The sequence below is a fragment of the Hippocampus comes genome, unplaced genomic scaffold, assembly GCF_001891065.2.
Source record: "Hippocampus comes isolate QL1 unplaced genomic scaffold, H_comes_QL1_v1.1 scaffold261, whole genome shotgun sequence".
Taxonomy (NCBI): domain Eukaryota; kingdom Metazoa; phylum Chordata; class Actinopteri; order Syngnathiformes; family Syngnathidae; genus Hippocampus; species Hippocampus comes.
In genome coordinates, this window is record NW_017805824.1 from 6983945 (window position 1) to 7004079 (window position 20135).

The 20135-nt window shown below is 41.6% G+C and overlaps 1 protein-coding gene across 13 annotated transcripts in view; it reads right to left on the reverse strand.

Annotated features, from left to right (window-relative positions):
- neo1a (neogenin 1a) overlaps positions 1-20135 on the reverse strand; it is a 159815-nt gene that overhangs the window by 8735 nt on the left and 130945 nt on the right. For 9 of the 13 annotated variants that reach the window (XM_019886837.1, XM_019886836.1, XM_019886844.1 and 6 more), the window contains exons 10-23: positions 18259-18407; positions 16677-16815; positions 16337-16386; positions 12393-12537; positions 10781-10891; positions 10504-10698; positions 9484-9579; positions 7061-7293; positions 5085-5223; positions 4476-4583; positions 3806-4000; positions 1227-1259; positions 911-979; positions 280-415 (exon numbers count right to left, since the gene is read on the reverse strand). In XM_019886837.1, the coding sequence (XP_019742396.1) occupies positions 280-415; positions 911-979; positions 1227-1259; positions 3806-4000; positions 4476-4583; positions 5085-5223; positions 7061-7293; positions 9484-9579; positions 10504-10698; positions 10781-10891; positions 12393-12537; positions 16337-16386; positions 16677-16815; positions 18259-18407 (1798 nt within the window). The remainder of the gene's footprint in view (positions 1-279; positions 416-910; positions 980-1226; positions 1260-3805; positions 4001-4475; positions 4584-5084; positions 5224-7060; positions 7294-9483; positions 9580-10503; positions 10699-10780; positions 10892-12392; positions 12538-16336; positions 16387-16676; positions 16816-18258; positions 18408-20135) is intronic. The other 4 variants (XM_019886838.1, XM_019886842.1, XM_019886846.1 and 1 more) reach the window with 2 other exon arrangements.

Below are 20135 nucleotides of genomic sequence, written 5' to 3' on the forward strand. Positions count from 1 at the left end.
CCCCAATAAAAACTTTTTTTTTTTTTTTTTTTTTTTTTTTTTTTTTTTACAATGATTGGTTGAGAATTACGACTGACTGGGAACCTGAACGGAAGTAGCAGACTTCTTATCGACTTACAATCCTTGTTGCCTCATAGGGACTACAATTGGTAAGAAAGAGGCTGTGCTGAGCGGAGAAAAGCAGCGAACTCATGATTCATCGATTGAAAGGCTTATGGACAAAAACAAAACAAACAAACACAAAAAGATCTATGTTGACATGTCATATCTTTCGCTTACTTTTTCTGGTGTGAGGTGGTGCGCCGTGTGCACAGGAAGGCACCCACAACCACCACGATGATGGTGAACGCTCCCACAGAGATGATGACAACGATGACCAGGATGTGATTTTCACTGTTTCCCATCCCCGATTTGCCTTGAAAGAGACCACTTATCACTTAACATGGTAACCGTAAAGGCAGCACACACCCTGAGTCCCGAATACATTCAAGAAACGCTAATTGATTTATAAACCCAACAAGATTCAAAGGTCTGCAGATTCCTAGAGTGCCACTATTGGAGTTATTGTTTTTAAAAAGTTTTGTTTCAAGTATAGCAGTTACCATAGCGTGGATGAAGCTAGGGGCCTCTAAGACGGCAAAAAGTGATGACAGTGGCCCAAGAAAATAGTACTGTATTACCAATTTGTGGCTTTGAAGTGGTGGAGCCCAAAGCGATGTATTTTTTTCCAGGCCCCCAAATAAATGAACAGTCAATTCTGCACAACTGACCCAATTTCTGACCATCAACAAATCTGTTATGACGGCCATTCTAAATATGGCCACTTGTAAAATATCTTCAGTTTGCACGCCATTTGTATAGTGTACTTATCATTTGTGTTTGATGAAGCTGAAAATGTGGCAAATCTTACCAACTGCTGATCCAGGATCAAGGGGGAGTTGGTTGCCTGGAGGTCCAGGTTTCGATGGCAGATTTGAGGCTGTCAGTGGACACAAAGAGTGGCTTCATGAGGGAAAAATGTGCCCGACACAAAGTCTTCAAATTGAATGGCTTCTGGTCCTGTCATATCATACTGCGTATGGTAGGTCAATGAGCTATACTGTGATCAAAAACTTTCTCTGAGCAAAAGCCAAAGCTTATATACCAGCCCAGAAGTTGGAAATCTTTGGTGAGAAGAGCAGAGTCAGCATTGGTACACACAAAGATGAAGTGTGAGCGGAGTTTACCTTGGTCATTTGCCATTTTGTCAGAGGATTCAGCTTAAGAAGCACAGAAAGGGAGAAAAGAAAATTAAAAAAAAACAGGTTAGCTCAAAAGAGTGGCAAGGGAGGAGGAAACAGAGCAAGAGATGAAGCCTGTGAGGAGGCGGTGGCAGTAAAATTTGAAATTGAGTCAAATAAAACACAACAACAAAAACAGAAGTGCATTACAGCAAAGGCAAGCAGAAAATTAAGTAACACAAAGTTTCCAACAAATAGCGCAGACCTCTGATTTCAAACCCTGTCAAACGTGACGAGGCTTTCAATGAAAATGCTTACAGCCAAATTGTGAGACATGCTCCTCATCTATGGTCAAGAGTAAATAAGAGAGTAAAGGCTTTGGGAATCAAAATCAACAGAAATGTTTCTTCTCCACTGGAATAAAATAAATAAATAGAAAAAAGAGATTATTTTGGTTTGAAAATACGAACTCACGGATCGGGCTCAAGATGTGCAATGTTTTAATGAGATCCATCAGATTTAAACTTGTTTAGGTCACCGACAGAGAGGTATGAATTTAACAATACATGTACCACTATACTAAGAAGTGTATGTTACAGCACATTAATGTTCGATTAGGCAGAAATCACGTACCGCCCTTTCAGGGGAGTATTTACTGAGCTGCAGATAAGGGAAGGCATAAACAATGTCACCTTCATATTACAAATTCTATAAAGTGAAACTGGAGTGGCTACACCAAATAAAAAGGGCAATCATGGGGAAACGGCAAGAACTGAGACGGACTAGATCGCGTAAAGGAAATCATCCACATTTAAGGTGAAATCGTCTTAAAAACTGCAGAGTCATCTTGGTGTTGAGGCTTCGTTCATATTCACATACAGTTCTTTGTGTTCATCTTAGCAACATAGTGGTTACCCCACAAGGGGCCATGGCTGCCTGTCAGACCTCATCTTGAAGCTTCCATCACATTGCTACTCACTATAAAACGCAAGTTACTCTTAAGGCCTCTTTATGCTTCCGCGTTTGCGTGGCTGATAAAAGCCGCATAGCATAACGCGACCGATGCACCTCCGCAACACACGCCGTGCATGTGACACATGTTGTCACTGCGCATAAAAGGCTACGCGCAACGTCTCTTGTGATTGGTCCGCTTAGTCACGTGCTGCGATGATGTACTTTCCCCAGCTATGTTCCTCAGTACCACCTACGCCGCGACCTTCTTGATCGATATCGCAATGGCACGAAACGCATCATCTTTGCATCCAGGTCCATTTGTTCGAGCAATGTTCCACTGTCTCCATTGTTGTTGCTTTCTTACTTGTTCCACAATTAAAAACGACTTGCGGAATTGGCCAGAAAATGCAGAGGAAACTCCACCCTGTGGTGTCCGAGCCAAAATCAGCCAAAGCGACACCCCCGACTTGGAGTGAAACTGCAGCTCATTTTCCCAAAAATGTGGGTGGGTTGCGCGTAGGGCTGCGAAAAAAAGTCAACCCACACAAAATTGGTCGACACAAAAATGTATGCCTGTTTTTAATATTTGGAAAAACATATTTGCCTCATCCTGAACCAATGTTTGACCATGCTTGTGATTCTGCACAGACAACTGTTGCTGATGGCAACAAAGCTCGAATAAGATGATGCCTCAGATTTGTGGTCATATTAGACTTGAAAGGGAGCAAAATCTGGTTTCATGTATTACTGCAGAGTGGAGCTGGTGGGGATTGGAGCCTTGAACATGACCCGCCTGATGACGAGCCGGCGGCTAGACTCGGTGAATGCCTGCTGTTCAAGGTACCAACAACACAGCTTTTAATTGGTGTGTTTTGATGTGAATTGACATTGAACAAACGTAATCTTGGTTACACCATCACTTCTTTAGGGGGCCAATTCTACTGAATTGTGATTGCTCGGTGCATGGTAAAGCCTCCCCAGCCAAGTTAGCTTTGGAGAGTTTGCTGCCTGTGTCGAAGCGTTGCGCAGCGATGAGCGTAAAGTGGCGTAGTTACTGTGGGAAATGGGAATATAAAATAAAGAGCAGGCAAGTGAGACAGTCACGGCCGGATCTCTTGTTGTATTTAATTTTGAGTTTTTTTTTTTTTTTTTTTTTTAATCAGTCCTCGTGCAGACGACAATGGATGGCTTGTACAAAAATGAATATGACGGTATTGTTTATGTGAGAATTGTGTCAAATACATCATTCTTGGCAAACGTATCGCGAGCCGAAACAAGCCTTTATGCTAACATCCTGGTCTAAGATACTCAACATATTAATTACCGCTTGAGGTTTTTGTTAAGTGGTCTCGGGTCAATTGAAGCGAACTACATTATCTGTAATGTAAGCTATTATTATATGAGGGAGGTCGTTATTTGTCTTAATGGACTATTTGGAGGTACAGGATATTTACTCAAATTGAATGCATGTAGCCCAATGGAGTGGCCAATGAGTGTGATTAAGCAAGAAAATAGCATCTCCATTTCGATACGATCTGACTCTTGTAAACATTTTATTTAGCAGTCCCAATCAATGTGTGCTTTCAAATGCAGCTCATATTTAGTCTGAATGTGATTTTAGAAAAACTCACTCTTTGGGGTCCTAAACTGTACAGCCTCAGATGTTGGGCCCATGCCCTTTGAGTTTCGAGCCTCGATCTTGAAGTAGTATGTCGTGTCTAGAGTAAGGTCCTGGATCTGGTGAGTAAGGCGATTGCCCACCACGGGTTCAACAACCCAGTCGTGGTCCTCAGCATTGACATCTGTGCTGTAGTAGATGATGTAGCCTAGAAAGGAGAGTGCAGGGAGGTCAATTATTTGGTGTGATGGCTTTATATATATATATATATATATATATATGTTTTTGATTAATAGTTTTGATTGTTTAATAGTAGTAATATAATAATAATGTGATATGTAATATAGTAATATATATTGAAATATTTCTGAATTAAGGATTATGTTCAGCAGCGGGTGGGTTTTTTTTTCTGAAACATCATAGCTATAATTACAAGGCATTGTAAAATAGTTTGCACAAACTTTTATTGGTCAAATTTAAAACCAAAAACAAAAAATGAAATTATGGCAAAAATCTGACCACTTAGAAAGAGTAGACATTTTTTTTAAATCACCGCCCAAAAAACATTTTTGGGACACACAAAGCCATATCTGATCAAGATTTGCTGTTGACCAGTGTAACATTTCAGACTGAGTGTGCGGAAAAAAATGGAATGAGACCGTGTAAATTTTTTTGAGACTCACCTGTGATCTTTCCGTTTGCCTCAGAGGGAGGCTGCCAGTTGATGATGATGGTGCGAGGTTTGTTCTCTTTACTCACCACTGTCACGTCTTTGGGGGAGGAGCTAGGAACTAAGGAGGGAAATGACAGAGGGCATTCACCACAATAAAAAAATCAAAAAAGAACCCTCATATATGTTCGTGTTCTTATGTACACGAAGTATTCTCCCTGTCTAACTAATGTTAAAGTACTGCTTTGGCACCGTCTGTTGGCATCTTTGTGCCGAGGAGCTAGGCTGAAATGAGTGGAGGATATTTATTTCGTCCATTGCCCTGTCGTAGTTAAGCAGTAAAGCAGTGCTTTGGAACCCACAGCTAATAATTAACCCCTATAGGAGGGGTAGGGGTGGGGGAGGGTGTTTCCCAATTATTCACAGGTTTTCGCAACTCGTGGTCGGGTTCAGTCCCGATCCTCCATCCAAGTGAATAGTAGGAGGAACAATGTAATGGGGAAAAAAGTGTCTCTCATTTCATCAGCTTGCATCCAACTGTGAAATAATCAATGATTAGCTACGATATGTGAGAGGTTTATGTGTTTTGTCACATTTTGATGCATGTTTACAGTGATCCTACTGGTTTCAAAGGTGGTTCCCTGGGCTGTCATGCTCCATGTGCTGGTGCGTCGGCCTTTGGTCACCATAACGGAAAACTCATACAAGGTGTTGGGCTTCAATCCTGTCACCACGTGGTTCAAGCTGGTTGTGTTGGCAATCTGTGGACGGGAGAACAAAACAAATTTGTGTTCAAGTCTGACAGACTTCAGAACATTCCATCATTTTGGGCTTCGATGTCTAATATTTTTATTATGTTGTTTCCATATAATGTGGTTCAATGGCTGCCAGTGTTATTACTTCATTCATTGCTAAAAGCTTTTGGATGTATGTGTTAGTTTCTGAAATAGCAATTACTACTGCAACATTATGTGGACGGGTGGTGCATAAACCGAAGAGGAAACCTGAATGTAAGGTTATGCATATGGTGATTTTATTGTAATTTTCAATTGAGAAAACAAGGATCCACATACGTAGGTGATGAGCACGCTATACAAGGTGACATTGTAGTTTCTGATGTCATTGCCAACAAATAATATTAAACATCAGAGGCCTCATAACACCGGGCCGTGTGTGTGAGCATTTTCATTTTGCGGCATTAGCATGGAGGGGTTTAAAGTGAGATTTTTTTTCACAGGGCCCCAACGAACCTTTTGCAGAACGTCACGTGACCAACCAGAAAATTGGCTGTGGGATTTCCTGTGTGTGCAGCAACAACACCGATCACTACGCACTGATAACATACTGTAGTTTTTTGAAGCCGAACATGCTTGAATACTGTTTTCTTTATCGCTGGTGTCTTCAGACAAAAGTTGAATATCTGTATTTCTGTTAATTAATATAGACAGTGGCCCCCCGCTGTTTGCAGGGGAATGGAACCGTGTCAGCCCACGAATAGCGATAATCAGTGAAAAACTGACAATCATTATAAATTCTTGAATAATTATATATTATATAATTACGTATACCGCCACTAGACATCCTCCATGAAAAACAGGGCTTGCCCCGCACCGCCAAGAATAAAAAAAAAAAAAATTAAAATGAATATATTAAAAAAAAAATAATAATCCTGCGAAAAACTGAACCCACAGGTGTTGAACTGTGACTATGTGGGGGTCCACTGTACATGTTGTATGACATACTGTTTGAGGATATGAACGAAGAACAAATATTGGATATAGTCATCTTTGGGAGCATTCGAAAACATCTTGTGAAAAACAAAATAAATTGTGGACGTTTACTATTTCTATTGGTGTTTTTTCCCCACTCTCCTGCCGTATGTCTCTGGCAATGTCCTCAACTTGAAAAAAGTGGTTCATCCTGCCAAATCCGCACAACCCCAATTGCTTGGTGGTGCCCTTCCAAGTGAGGAAGTGCTACACAAAGGCAATCAAAGTTCTTGCAGAAGGACTGACTGGACTTTCAGGAGGTTCAGAACTCAAGTCATGTGACTACGCAAGTGTGCAATTCAGCTTATGTGAAAAGCAACAATTGATTGGGGCTCCTTTAATGGTGACGATTGATTGGACAATATATTTAGCACAAATCTGTTACAAAAAGGAAGATGTTCAGTTTGACCATTATTGAATTCAAAGAAGATCAACTAATCCATGGTGCTTAGTAATTTCATTTTATGAAACGGCGCCATCTATCCATCCGGATAAAGATGACAGTGGCGCAGCAAAATCCGGGGGATTACAAGGAAAACCGGTCAACATCCGCCCCTACTGCACTAAAAAGTGTAATTTTCTGCGTTGCATTAAATAAAGATGCTTTCTTAGAAAGTTTCATCCTTCATTCTGCCGCTCTCACTTGGCTTCCATTATCGACCCAATCCCCAAATTCCTAGCTTGCCCCCTTGGGCTACCTGCCATTCGCCTTTTTGATTGTTTCTATGAAAAAGGCTGTCTTTAAAGAAACAGAGGTATCAGTGGCTTAAGGCTTGCACTAAACAATATTAATCGATATGCAGTGTGTACTACTCAACAAGACTCTTACCTTCATTTTAGTGTTGGCAGGGATGTTGGTCTTCCAGCGCACCGTGTAATAGCGGTTATCTGTGATCTTTTGGTTCTTGGGCAGCGAGTTGTCTGCCCAGGTGACTTTGATGGTGTCGTGGCTCAGCACGGAGGCCTGAACACCCACAGGTGGCATCATGGGGGTGGGATCTGGTACTGGGGTGTATGGAGCATGGAAGAGTTCGTACAGGTCAACATCAGGGTCTATGGGGTCTGCCCATCAGGCAGTAAACCCACATGCAAGCGCATAAATTAAAATGAGCAAATTAAAACACAAAGAAATGCATGGCATGGTCATTGGGCGGGAGTCCAGACGGGATGCAGGGTAGGACGGACAGCCAGGAAAATAAGGTTATTAAGTTAAAAGCAAGAATGGAAGGGTGAAAGGCAAAACCAAACAGAAGCACAACGAACATGGGATTGGGAAGGGTGAAGAGAAAGAGAAAAGATTCTATTAGAAAAACAGACACTGACCTCTAAAATCAGACAAATCTACAATCTTTTAAATGTTGCTGCGTGGTATCAATATCTAGTACTACTGTGAGGGAAGGGAAGAGATGGCGCATTGATTACAGAGAATTATTTTACATACTTTCATTCAAATGTTCTTCGGTAACATGCTAAGAAAAGTGCAATGTTTCATCTTTTTAAAGCAAAATGGCCACAGATACGGGACATTTCTTCGACAGAAGGGTTCCCCCCACCCTTGAAGCATGTGCTTGACTTCTTCAGGATCTTCACTCCATTAAGTGATAAAAGAATAAGCTCTGGTCAGTCATCCGCGATGACTCTCTTCAACCACCTGATGGTCCTCGCCCTGCAGGACTACATTCACCGTTCTAAGCTCTTTGTGCCGCGGCACATGGTGACGACCCAAGCATTCATGCGGTTATGGAGAGTATTGTGGCTTTTGAGTGAAATGCAGAAGCTGCATTTTTGTTTTTGTGTACCCAACTCTGGGAAAACTGAATCCCCATTATTTGCACATGGATTACTAAAATAATGAAGAGGGTTCCTTTCCCTCTCTTCTAACTACCAGAGCATCCTTTTCACTTACATTAAGTCCAAGGGTTACAATGCACGCTCCACCCCATACTCCCTCAACTCAAATTCACCAAATTTTTCCACAGTTTTATATGTTTCCAAAGTATAAGTAGTATGTAGGTCAGCTTGTCTTTTTAATCCTGACTTGAACAAACTGGCAGGAAAAGAACGCGCCCCCGAGGAAGCAGCAGCAGACGATGGTGGAAGGTTTTTGGTTCTACTTTGAGAGGAAACGTTTGGATCTGACGAAGGGTTGCCAAAGCCACCACAGGGGGTCCGGGTGTGTGCAACACTGTGCGTGTGTCTACGAGGATGTGAGGAGGAGCAATAAAGCTCACAGAGAAGCTTGTGCGTGTGTGCACTTAGATTGCCATCCGCCCTCAAAGCATGCTGACGTGATTCATGTCGTCTAGCATCCCGCCCTCTCAGCATTGCAACAGTGCTATGGAGGAGACAAAGTGGCGCCATCAAGGCTGAGCGGGGAGCTGCGAGTCGAGATTTGAAAGGGGGGAGGGTGCAGACCCCCCTTTGGGACGCCGCAGGGATCCCATGCAACTTATCGTCATACACTGACACAAAGTGTGTCTGAAGTCTGCTTTCATAGAACCACACTAGAAAATCATTTGTGGCGACCACCAGATTGAGACTTGTGTTTCGGTCTTTAATTGAGATATATGTTATAACTAGCTCGCCTATTTTCATGCCTGAGGGCAGCGGAGCTCTTACACACAAAGGGACAGCAAAAATAACTTTACAACAGACCATTGTGGCAAGTGGAGCGCCGTGTTTTATAGCTGGCCATACCACCTACCTCTACAGAGTCAGTTCAGCCATCACATTTCAAACATGCCCGAGAAAAGAAAAAAACTGTTTGAGACCCAAATTGTCGGCGAGCGTCTTTGTGACCTTGAACGAACTCTGACGAAAAAGCATTCGCTACGTGTGCGCGCCCTCGCAAACGTTTCTCGCTTCGTGAGATGATCCGGCCTTTAGGCAAACACTTGTTTAAAAAGAGGCCCTCCTTGACTTATTCCATCTTATGGTACATTCGGTAGCCATAACATTTGGTGCATCTTTACATTCTAATGAGAACCAATTCAAGTGAAGTTTTAACAATGGTGTGCTTAGATTGCGTTTACTGTCGTACTTGAAGTTTACAGTAGGGTCAAAATGCACTGTAGCAAATAGGGGTGTGTAATATTCGCAATGTTAATTTGCTGAGCAAATCAAATCAAGTTGTGAAAGTGTACCGAATGTGACGTTCCGATATTTTACCGAACTTTAACAACAAAACTGTGAATATAAATGTGTCACATCAGTCTTGCGGGTTTTTCGGTGGTAGATTTGTGCACCTCCTACCTGACTGTGGCCTTGTGATGGCACTCTCATATACAGGAATCCCCTCACCCACGTTGTTGAAGGCTTTGAGTGTGATCACATAGTGGGAGCTGGGGTCTGAACAAGAGAGATGCAAAGATGGATTTTAGCAATATAAAGTGATGCAGCTGTCTAATCAAGCTGAAACTCGAGAGATTCTCAACCCATAATGGCGAGATTAGCGAGAGAGGGCATTTTGAATAAAATAATTCCTCTTGCTGCAATGAAGGCTTCAAATATGCATAATGAGGCAATTTGCCATCACGAATAGATCAAGTACACCTTTGGAAACAAAGAGACTTTTTCCGCATGACTTAGACAACCGATTGACATTAGCACTATATAAACAAAAATTCCAATGTCGGTCTTCTTACAATCAAAAATAATGTCAGCATTGATCATATTTTAGGTCCTCGGCCAATCATGGCTCAAACTCAGAAACGTGAGCTGTGATTAGTCGTTACCTGAGCCCCTTAGGCAGTGTGATGTCGTTTTCAATGGACAGCAAGTAGCAAAATGGCCACCCCTTGTGATGCATTAAAAATGGGTGGATTTTGCTGCTTAATAATATTCAGAATGGCGTGTTAAGACTAGCGGGGATGCATCAAACATATTGATGTAAAGAATTTTTTGGGGACTTCACCTTTAAATCTTTTTTTTGTCCCCGGTTGGTGTGAGTATCAACACGCGGAAGAAGTTCAGTGCTCATTAATCCTCTAAATTGCCACCATGAATAAAATCGGCGGTGTACTTTAATTATCTGCGCGTGAGAAAATCTAACCAATTTGCATCTTTTTAAAATGAGCAGCAGATTTGGTGACTTCACAAGAACAATCTTCCCACGGGTCTTTATTAGTGTCTGTTCGTGCTCTCAGACACAAACACCCATCGGTGTAATTTAGTGACAATTAGTCAACAAATCAGTACATCTTTGAAAAGTGCAACACACACCTTGCAATCAGATTGGATCTTAAAATATCTTATCATTTCAAATTTTCTTACCAAGGCTTTCAATAGTGTAGTAGCGCTGCTTGTAATCTACTTTGATGGTCTGAGCATGAGGGCTGCCAATGCCGTAGCCAATGCTGTAGCCACGTACAACAATGTCTTGGTTCTCCGGTGGCGTCCAGCTCACCACGATGCTGTTCACCAGTGGGCGGACGTGAAGTGAACTGGGCTGGTCTGGGACCCGGGATTCTGGCAAAAGAAGTGTCAAATAAAACATTTATTGAAGGCGAGTCTGGGTAAGAATGAAAAAAAGGAAAGCACGGAATATTACCATCCAAGTCACTCTCAAATGTCTCTGTTGTAGTCCAGTCAGTGGCTGGGCCCGTGCCGTTCACAGTTATGGCAGACACCCGGAAGGAGTACTCTGTTCCACGCTCAAGACCTGCACCGGGGGGAAGTGTTACTTGTATTGACTTGCGTTTTAGTGCAAATACTTTTTAACAGATGCACCAAACTACTCTGCAGAATCCAAAGAGAAAAAACGTAAGCCTGCCTCACCATGTGGTACCACAGTATTCCCTTCCCCAAAACATCAAGGAGATGAAATTTGACGTCTCCACATGGGTTTAGACGGTTTTGATCGGTACAAATATGCAGCACTTAAGAAAAATGTGTCAAAAGAAACAGCTCACTGGAAATTGAGAAAAAAACTAAAAGCATTTGGAATAGTCACGATGCAGTTTCACAACTAGGTGCCGGCATTGGTATTCATGAGAGACTACTGACAAATGATCTACTGCTTTATTCATCTGGAAAAAAAAAAGAACATTGTAAAATTATCCAATTTCCTTTCAACATGCTCATCTTGTAGTTGGTTCTTACTCCTTGCACCGACTATTCTGGGCCACCCTCGGGGTAGCTTCGAAAGTCTGCCAAACCCCGTGCCTCCGAGGCTACAGCTCCCTCTAAATGCATTTGAACCAACAAACATCCCTCTGTTTCATGCCTCCAGAATGTTTGAGAAAGGATAGAATCAACTTTTAAGTGCATATTCTCTTTGATGTAGTGCACAGCGGGGGGTCATGCCACTTTAAAGTTGCTGAGCCAACATCTAATATTAATCACTGATTGATTTGGGTGATAGCCGTGGGGGGTGTAACAGTATTATGCAAACACACCGACACATGTTAAGATCATATTCATGTGCTGATAAATTAAAAAGGCCCTGGGCCACCCAGTCCCCAGCCCCCCCACCCCCTCCCCCCATTCTGAAAACTAAGTCCACATGCACCAAAACCAATCCAATAACCAAATGAATGATAACAGCTGACAGCAGAGGTAAATAACAGCGAACAGCTCAGCTCTTTTTCACACATGAATTACCCATAGGTAGTCGAGACTTGCACCTCATTGAGAATCCTTGAGATGCTCAGTAAATTATTGGATGCATTCGTCCTACGTTTCAGGACTGTATCAGCCATGACTTAATTTTTTTTTTCAGGAAAAGCAGTTTCTCAATACAATACAGTGTAACCTCTTAAGAGTGTTAATAATAAGGGGGACACCTTCGATTGGAGTTAAAGTACCATCACATTCTGCATTTGTTAGTCAAAGTAATCATTGTTGAATCATTCCATATTACTTATTTTAACAAACGTTGACAATGTCAAATGTAATTTAAAAATCGTCTGTACAGCTAATGAAAGTTCCGCAATGGTGACATTTTGACCCCAGAATGGATCAATTTTTGTAATATTTCCTACGGGACAAACTGAAATCCATAACTAATCAATGTTCACCAAGTGTCTCGGAACGGATTATGTTTAACTGCTGAGAAGATTTTAATGCATATGGTATATCCAATATCTAAATGCAATAAAACACCACGGTGAGTTTATTAACTAAAATGACCCGAGTGGAACTAGTCAGTCAGTGTTTGTTACCATCAATGAGCTTGGAAAGCTGGTTCCCCCGAGTGGTCTCCGCTGTCTCACTTCTCCGTGATCCTTTACGGTATCGGATCTTGTAACCAGTGATTTCTCCATTCTGGGAATTTGAGGGCGGCGGCTGCCACCGAAGCATGATGCTCTATGAAGGGCAAATGAGAGTCAATGCAACCATAAAAATACTTTGAACATAGTGGAGACTGTGAAGTGTCATACTACAGCTTGCGTGTGTTCATTTGTGTTTTGTCTAGATGTGAATCCTCAAATGTTACACTCATTTGCACACATGACAAATCTACGTGATGAGCGACCACCAGTGGTCAATGTCAGTAATTCTCAACTCGTAGGACCCAAATCAAAAGTGGGTCGCGGAGAGTTCAAGAAAACAGTTTTACTTCGTAAATCACATATCACACTGATTGGCAAAGGTTTGAAAGTGTGTGCACATGGAGCGAATCTTTTTTTTTGGGGTCACAGTTTCACCATAAAATTTTAAACATGTTAAAAATGTCTTCGTGACAATATCTTTGTGACCACAAATGAACCCTGATGAAACAAAAACCCAACGACATTCGCTATGTGCGCACGCACACTTGCAAACCTTCGCCACTCAGTTAGATTCGGCCTGTAGGCATGAGGACGCATAAATACAAACTTGTTCCCCCGCTTGAAAGCGATCATTTTAAAAATGTGTTTTCACGCTCTACTTGACTGGATCATTGTTCAAACCACTGCATGTGGTTTGGACAATGGAAATGCTAACGTGAGCTACGATTCACAAATTCCAATTCCAATGAAGTCGTACAGGACGTTGCATGAAATATTCCGTTTATATTCATGTTGGACACAATGTCCCAACTTCATTTGAATTATGTACCTAGCTGAAAACAATATGTTGGAGGCTGTCAGTGTGCACCTTGCAAGCACTGACACTTGGGTGCCAAATAAAAGCCATGGCCAGCCAAGATGGTGCCACGTTGTGGGAAAGAGGCATCAGGCGAACTCATTTATATTGTCTTGACAGTGGTGTGAAGGCCTCACAAAAAACTCAGGCACACGGGAGCTCTAGGTGTGAATTTTGCTTGCAAGCTCACATGTCATGCTGGGATTCATGCGCCCGGAATTTTGTGTGTTTAAAGAGACAGGTGGGGGGTAGCTCAGCATGAGCAAAGAGTTAATTAATGCTTCCCTACTGTCACACTGATACACAAAAGGCTGAATGCAGGTCACACACACTTTCCGGCCCCGTTGGGAAAAAGGAACAAATGAAATGAATGGTGTGTAGTTTTCATTTTGCATGATCGGCCAGCACTCAAACAGGGTGCATTTGTCTATTCTTCAAACTAGGAACAAAGTTGAATTGACTGTTCAGAAAGTCAAAAGGGAAGAAAGTGAAGAGTGAACAGAAAATATGAAACATATGATCATTTTTCTAATATTACTGTTAGCAAATGAGACGAAGCATAAAAGCCTTGTCCAATTATACTTTTTGACTACTCATGTTCAAATTTAAACTGTCTGAAAGCAAAGGCAAAAAAAATCAGAGGAAGCATTTAAACAATGTGTGGAAACAAAAGAAGGCCAGTTATTTGTTTCACACTTAAATTGGGCTTGTTCTGCCTTGAGCCCAAAGCGAAACAATTCTTGTCCTTTCTACCAAACGACTCCTTTTAACATGTGCAGCAGCACCTGTTGTTTTCTAGCACTCAAATCTCAGCTGACTCTCCCTCCACACGTGTGGCCAGTTCCCTCTCAAGCTGCTCGCGTGTGATGGCATTATTCAACAGCTTCTTTTTCCGCATTGCTTTGACGTTTCTCTCTCACTCAGTCTGTGCGCAGCAAAGGCCTCCATCCTCCAACATTTACTTTCAGCGCATGCACTTTTTCTACCTTCGCCTCTGCTTCCAGGCTCTCGATTTACACGTTATGTCTCACATACCATTAGTAAGGAACATCTTTTGAAAATTGTATCCCTCACTTGGTGGAAGCGTGCAATGAACAGGCCTGCAGCCCTCTGACTGAAGATGTACAGTAATGGATCAAAAGAGAGGCCATCTAAGGCAGCTTCCTGTTTTCATCAGGCGTTTGTTGTGAAGCCCGCGGCCACCTCAGCAGCCTGTCGAATCAGCGGTGTCACACAAGAGCTACAGTGTCCTCCACTGTAATCAATCGGATTTAACAATTATAGTTAAAAGACTCTGACACACAAAGACTTGCCATTAGACTTGGGAGCTGTTTAAATATAGCAGGAGGATCAAAGACTAAACATTTTGCTCCAGCAAAAGATGGAGAATGCATTTCAAGTGACCATTTATTGGACGATATTTGTGGTAAATGTTGGTACACTTTGTGGTGTAAGTTCTATGTTATGGTTAAACCGTGACACCCCCACACGTGTCATCACTAAGGAATTCGACGAAAATTTATGTATGCAGTGACCCTCCACTTTATCGCACATTTTGAAGGACTTGCTTTTTCAGCGTTTTACAGTACATACTGTCGCAGAGTCTGAATTTAGAGTGATTTTAGTGTTGTGGCATGTGCTACAAGATGCCGAGCTGCACTGGGGTTTACTGGATGAAATGCAGCAGAATAAATGGCAGTTAATTTGAGGCACAAAAAGTCCACAACGAAGTGCCAGTAACTGTTGTTCCCACAGAGCCAAGATAATGTATCCTTCTGAGGATTGTTGCATGCTATGTTTGTACGTGGTGCCGCAGATTTGCTTATTCGCTGAGATTTTTTGTTTCCCAGTGATTTTTCAATATTTGGGGTATTTTCCAGAGATTTTTTTTCTTCCACTTCCCCTGGTTTCCTTGGAAAACGTATGGTGAATGTTCATCAGCACAGGACTTTTTGAAGTTTTTTTCTTTTGGGGGATGGGTGTGGTATTTAAAAAAAAAACGTCCCCCTCTCCGCTTTTTTTTTTTTTTTTTAATGGAATCAAGGGGCCACTTAGAGTGTGTTTGTCACCCACCAGTTGTCTATTCCTGATTTAGGCTAATTTACATTAGCCCGTCTATGTCATTTCACATTCTATGTTAGCAGAAGCTTGCGGACATTTATTAAACAAAATGTTGTTTTGGTGTTTCAATATACAAATATAATTGTAATTATCGAATGCTTTATCTGTCAGTTCTACATTAAACTTCAACAAGGAGTGACGAATCAATATTTTTGAAGTTAAAAATGCTTTGGAATCGAACCCATGACCTCTGTGCTGTGAGGTGGACAAGCCACAAATTTTTAAATATGTTCAAAGTGATCGGGCGGTGGGGTTGAAAAATATATAATTATTTTATTCATTTTTATTCTTTCTATATCATATGTTTTCACCAATTGTTGCGGAAGTTTGGCATATATCACCCACAATAAACTACAGTCCACTCTATAGAAAATGCCCTGCAAACCAAATGAGGGAAAATGCATTCCACACAACCAAATCTTGGATGATTTGTGATTGTTGGATTTTAATGGTGTAAAAGAGTGACGCCATCCTCTACTGCTTGTTTGCAATATGTAAGACTTGCATATCCATTTAGCAGCATGTCTTTAGCTGAAAGTGTACTGATGGAGCCTGATACAGAGGAAATAAACTTTGACAGCCCAGCCTGCTACTGATGAGACGATCGATAAGGGTTCACACACCCTCTTAACCAGCTGAGGCTGCGAGTCTGTGCCATGCATCTAATCACACATGCATACACACACACACGCACACCACACACACGCACACACACACACACACACGCACACACACACACACACACACACACACACACACACACACACACACACACACACACACACACACACACACACACACAAAATCACAGCGCTGGTGTATTCTCTTGGCAGGGAATCTATTTTTTTCACAAAATGAGCAGCTCCCGCTCAGAGGAAAAAAAGAAAACACAAAAACCTTTTAAACTGAGGTTTACCTTTGAGTTTTGCACCTCCAGAGTGAAGTTTTGAGGAGGAGCACTTGGCACTGCGAGGAAGAAGACAACTTTATAAGCATTGAAGAAAAGCGACATTCACTCATAAAATCAATACAAGGGCTGCATGAAAATGGCGGCCTTTAGGAAGATGATAATTCTTAGGTTTGATTGACTGTGTCAGCGAAGTAGGACTGTAACAGTATGTTTATTATTGCGATTGTACTTTGCAGTACTGTAGAGCAGCATTGCAGCATACTGAGAGCGGTCTCTAATAATATTTTACGTGCTTCATTAAATAAGGTAATGAAATAATTGCCAGTACAAATGTGTGTCGACTGACCATCAGACAGTGTGCGGACCACAATGTCATCAGTGGAGACACCCGGACCGTGCTTATTGTTGGCCACCACACGAAAACTGTACTGCGTATTCTTCTTTAGCCCTGTCATGGTGTATGACAGACCATTTACGTCAACATCCTAGGAGAAAGACAGAAGCATGTGAGTAGTCTCTTCAAAAAAATGTGTTGCAAGGATGAGACACAGGTATTTATAAGACGCATTGACATTGTAATTGAGAATAAATCAATATAAAGAGCATACAGCGGGTTAAGCAATATCTTTCACACAAAGTCCGTTTTTTTCTTTACTTTTCATTGAGGCCAAGACTACTTTTTATCTTGGAATAACAATCAAACTGTTACGGCTGTAACATTCAGGTTTCCCAGAAGTGACAGTAATAAAGCATGACCTTATCTAATCTAAATTCAGATAATAAAAGCACGGCATACATGGTTCCTCTCAAGTTTCGCTTCACTAACTAGGCTAATCAGCGTGTCCTAAATTTCTTAAAGCCCATTTGCATTTAGTTCTTAGTTTGTCAAACCGAACTTTGCTTCCATAGAAATGCAATTATAACTTCTTCATTTGGCGTGGTGAATTTCTATAGCAACTCTGCACTTCAAGATGCATTTTCGAGTACAGTATGTCGTCATTTACTTTTGCAGGTACAGTGTTAGAGGTCGTTTCTTTGCAGCCCTCTCCGCTTCTTAGTTTTTACCAGCTCATCTCGAGCTCCCTCCTCCAGGGAACTGAGGCATCATTACTCAATGCACCGGATGACGTTTCATTCATTATCATATTAAAGGCTTTTTAATGCCTCGCTGGCTTGCATGCGGCAGCTGCTCGGGCTGACTAAATATCTAAACCTCTGAATTGTACTCCTACGAAACAGCTTTACCTGCAGAAAAAAAAATATGCCAACGTTTACTGTCATGGGCTTTTGACAGTATTACAATACTCCTGGGCTTTAAAGTTGTTATTTAAGTTAATCAACCTACCAGTACAATTAGCATAAACATTATAGTAATAACATTTATAAGATGATCATCAACAGTTGCCCAAACATTTCCTAAAATATGGACCCATTTGCATGTTTTGTTGTACAATTACTTTGACTAATTGAAAACAATTTTAAAATGAGTGCAACTATTGTACCTTCAAAATGTTTCTCACAGCACCACTGTTACATTTCAATGCTACAGGTGCGTCATCAGCTTATGACAGTCCCAATATGTGGGGCTTTGAGGTGACAAACTTAACTTTGTTCAGTGGAATAAGCATAAGTCATCGTGTTGCAAAAAAAAGGCACACTCAGTTACCGGCGTACTTATTCTTTTCCATTTGATTGTTTTATATTCATGGCCAAGGAGTGTTTCTCATGCATTTGTTTTCACCCCTTTGACTTGACTACTACCTTAGTGTCGGTTAGTCATATATTATGACCTGTTCCGACATACACATTCTGCTCATTTCGGCGCCACAGGAACTAACCTGTGTTGTAAATTGTGGCTAACCAGTGTCTTCAAATGACACAGGTTGTCATCTCTGACAGAAAAGAATGTCCTGTCCTGTGGAACTAACCTGTTCATTTCCAATGCTTTTGTCCGTGTAATACAACTTGTAGGTGAGGACCTCTCCATTGCCCGTGAGGGGTTTCTCCCAACTCAGAGTGACAGAAGTCGGTGTATTTGATGCCGCCTGCACATTTGGGGCCGGGCCGGGAACTTGAACTGAGAAGCAAATGACAAATGACAGCAGGACTTTCAATTCTTGAGTTTCTTATGGAGGAGATGGTGTCAATTGACTTCTGGAAAAAAAGTAAATAAATTGCCCACTTCGAACATTGGAATGAACCTTTCTCAGACTCCTCATGGACCAAAGGTTTATCGAATGGTTTTATTTCCCGAATAACCTACTGCAGTTATCAGAGTTCTCTTCTTCAACTTTGACTGCAGGGCAAATTAACATAACCACCATTCATCCATTTTCGAAAGCAGTAATCCTGTTCAGGGTCACAGGAAAGATCCCAGCTGACTTAGGGTGAGTGGCAGTGCACATGCTGGACTCATCCGTCAAAAACAGAGCATTCAACTCCTAAGTGTGATGATATAAAATAAGAATAATCATAATAATAATCATAATGTACTGTTTTGGGTCTAGTTTTGAGACAGCAACCGTGACAACGGAGGCAACATTCCAAACATTGTCTTATTTGTACGTGCCAGACTCGTTGCCAAATGGTGGGCCAGAGGGGACCGTGCCCACCGTCCAAGGTGTTTGTGTTACCCAAATTGAGGCGCAGATCTAAAAATAATAATAATTATTATAAATTCATTTTGTTCATTCATAGATGCTAATGTTGAGTTTCTTCTCACTATGATAATAAAAATATCAGACAATGGTGTGATATTTTTTGATACATGGCCAAATTAATCTGACACAGTATGGAAGCAGCAACACCTGCACGGCCTGACCCAAAATAATGTTAGATGTGCAGGCTGACGTGAAGAATCACATCCTGCACATTTTTCAAAGTGAATCTGCAAGTCGCTTTGTTTGACACTGTGTAAAGACACGAACGCGACCACTGCACTTTAGACTGGCACTCGAGTACAGGAAGCACGGGGGGGACACATTACAATGTCAATCGTTGGCATACAGGGCAGGGGACAACAACTCAACAGGCCATTTGAGCTTTCAAACAGAAAAGAAAACATGGCAGCTAAAACCCTTTTGACATTTTAAATTAAGATCATTTTTCTTTTCTTTTAATTTTTTAAAACATTTTTGCTGCCGACATGGCCTTGAACGGGAGCCCCTGTCAGGGTGACACGGCTGCCATATTGAAAGTGGCGTATTAACCACAAAATCTGCAAATCATAGTCATAAAATTGTATTAAAATTGCAAAATACATTAAAATACAATGGTTCAATTTTAATCACGAGTTTTGGCTTTGAGCAGCAAATAAACGGAAAATCTACACAGAACACTTCACTTTGCCACATACGATATGGCTGAGACTGCAAAGTATGTAAGGCACACGTCTCCATACTTTATATCGTAAGCTTTGCTGCAGATATTCCTGAAACGACAGACAGGCTGCCATTTATCAGTGTGCATATAGTCTGAAAGTGCCGGCATCATGTTAAGCCAGTCGCTGAAAAACTACGGTATGCTGTCGGCACCAGATCAAAAGCTTAAGCTCCAATTTGAAGGTAAGAGCTCAAAAGAGACAGAAATATGGTGTGTCCAGGTAAACCTGGATACTATCCCCCCCTATTTCTTGCTATCCCCTATTGGACAGCTTGGCTCCCACTGGCACTAAATTGTGTTGACTCATCTGCCTGCCCTCTAAGCAAGGACACGGGTACAAAGACAGTGACTGAATGAGAAAGTGACAGTGAGTGAAATGTTGCCAGCAGCTAAAGAACATCAGAAGAGGCAGTGTGGAGGGAAA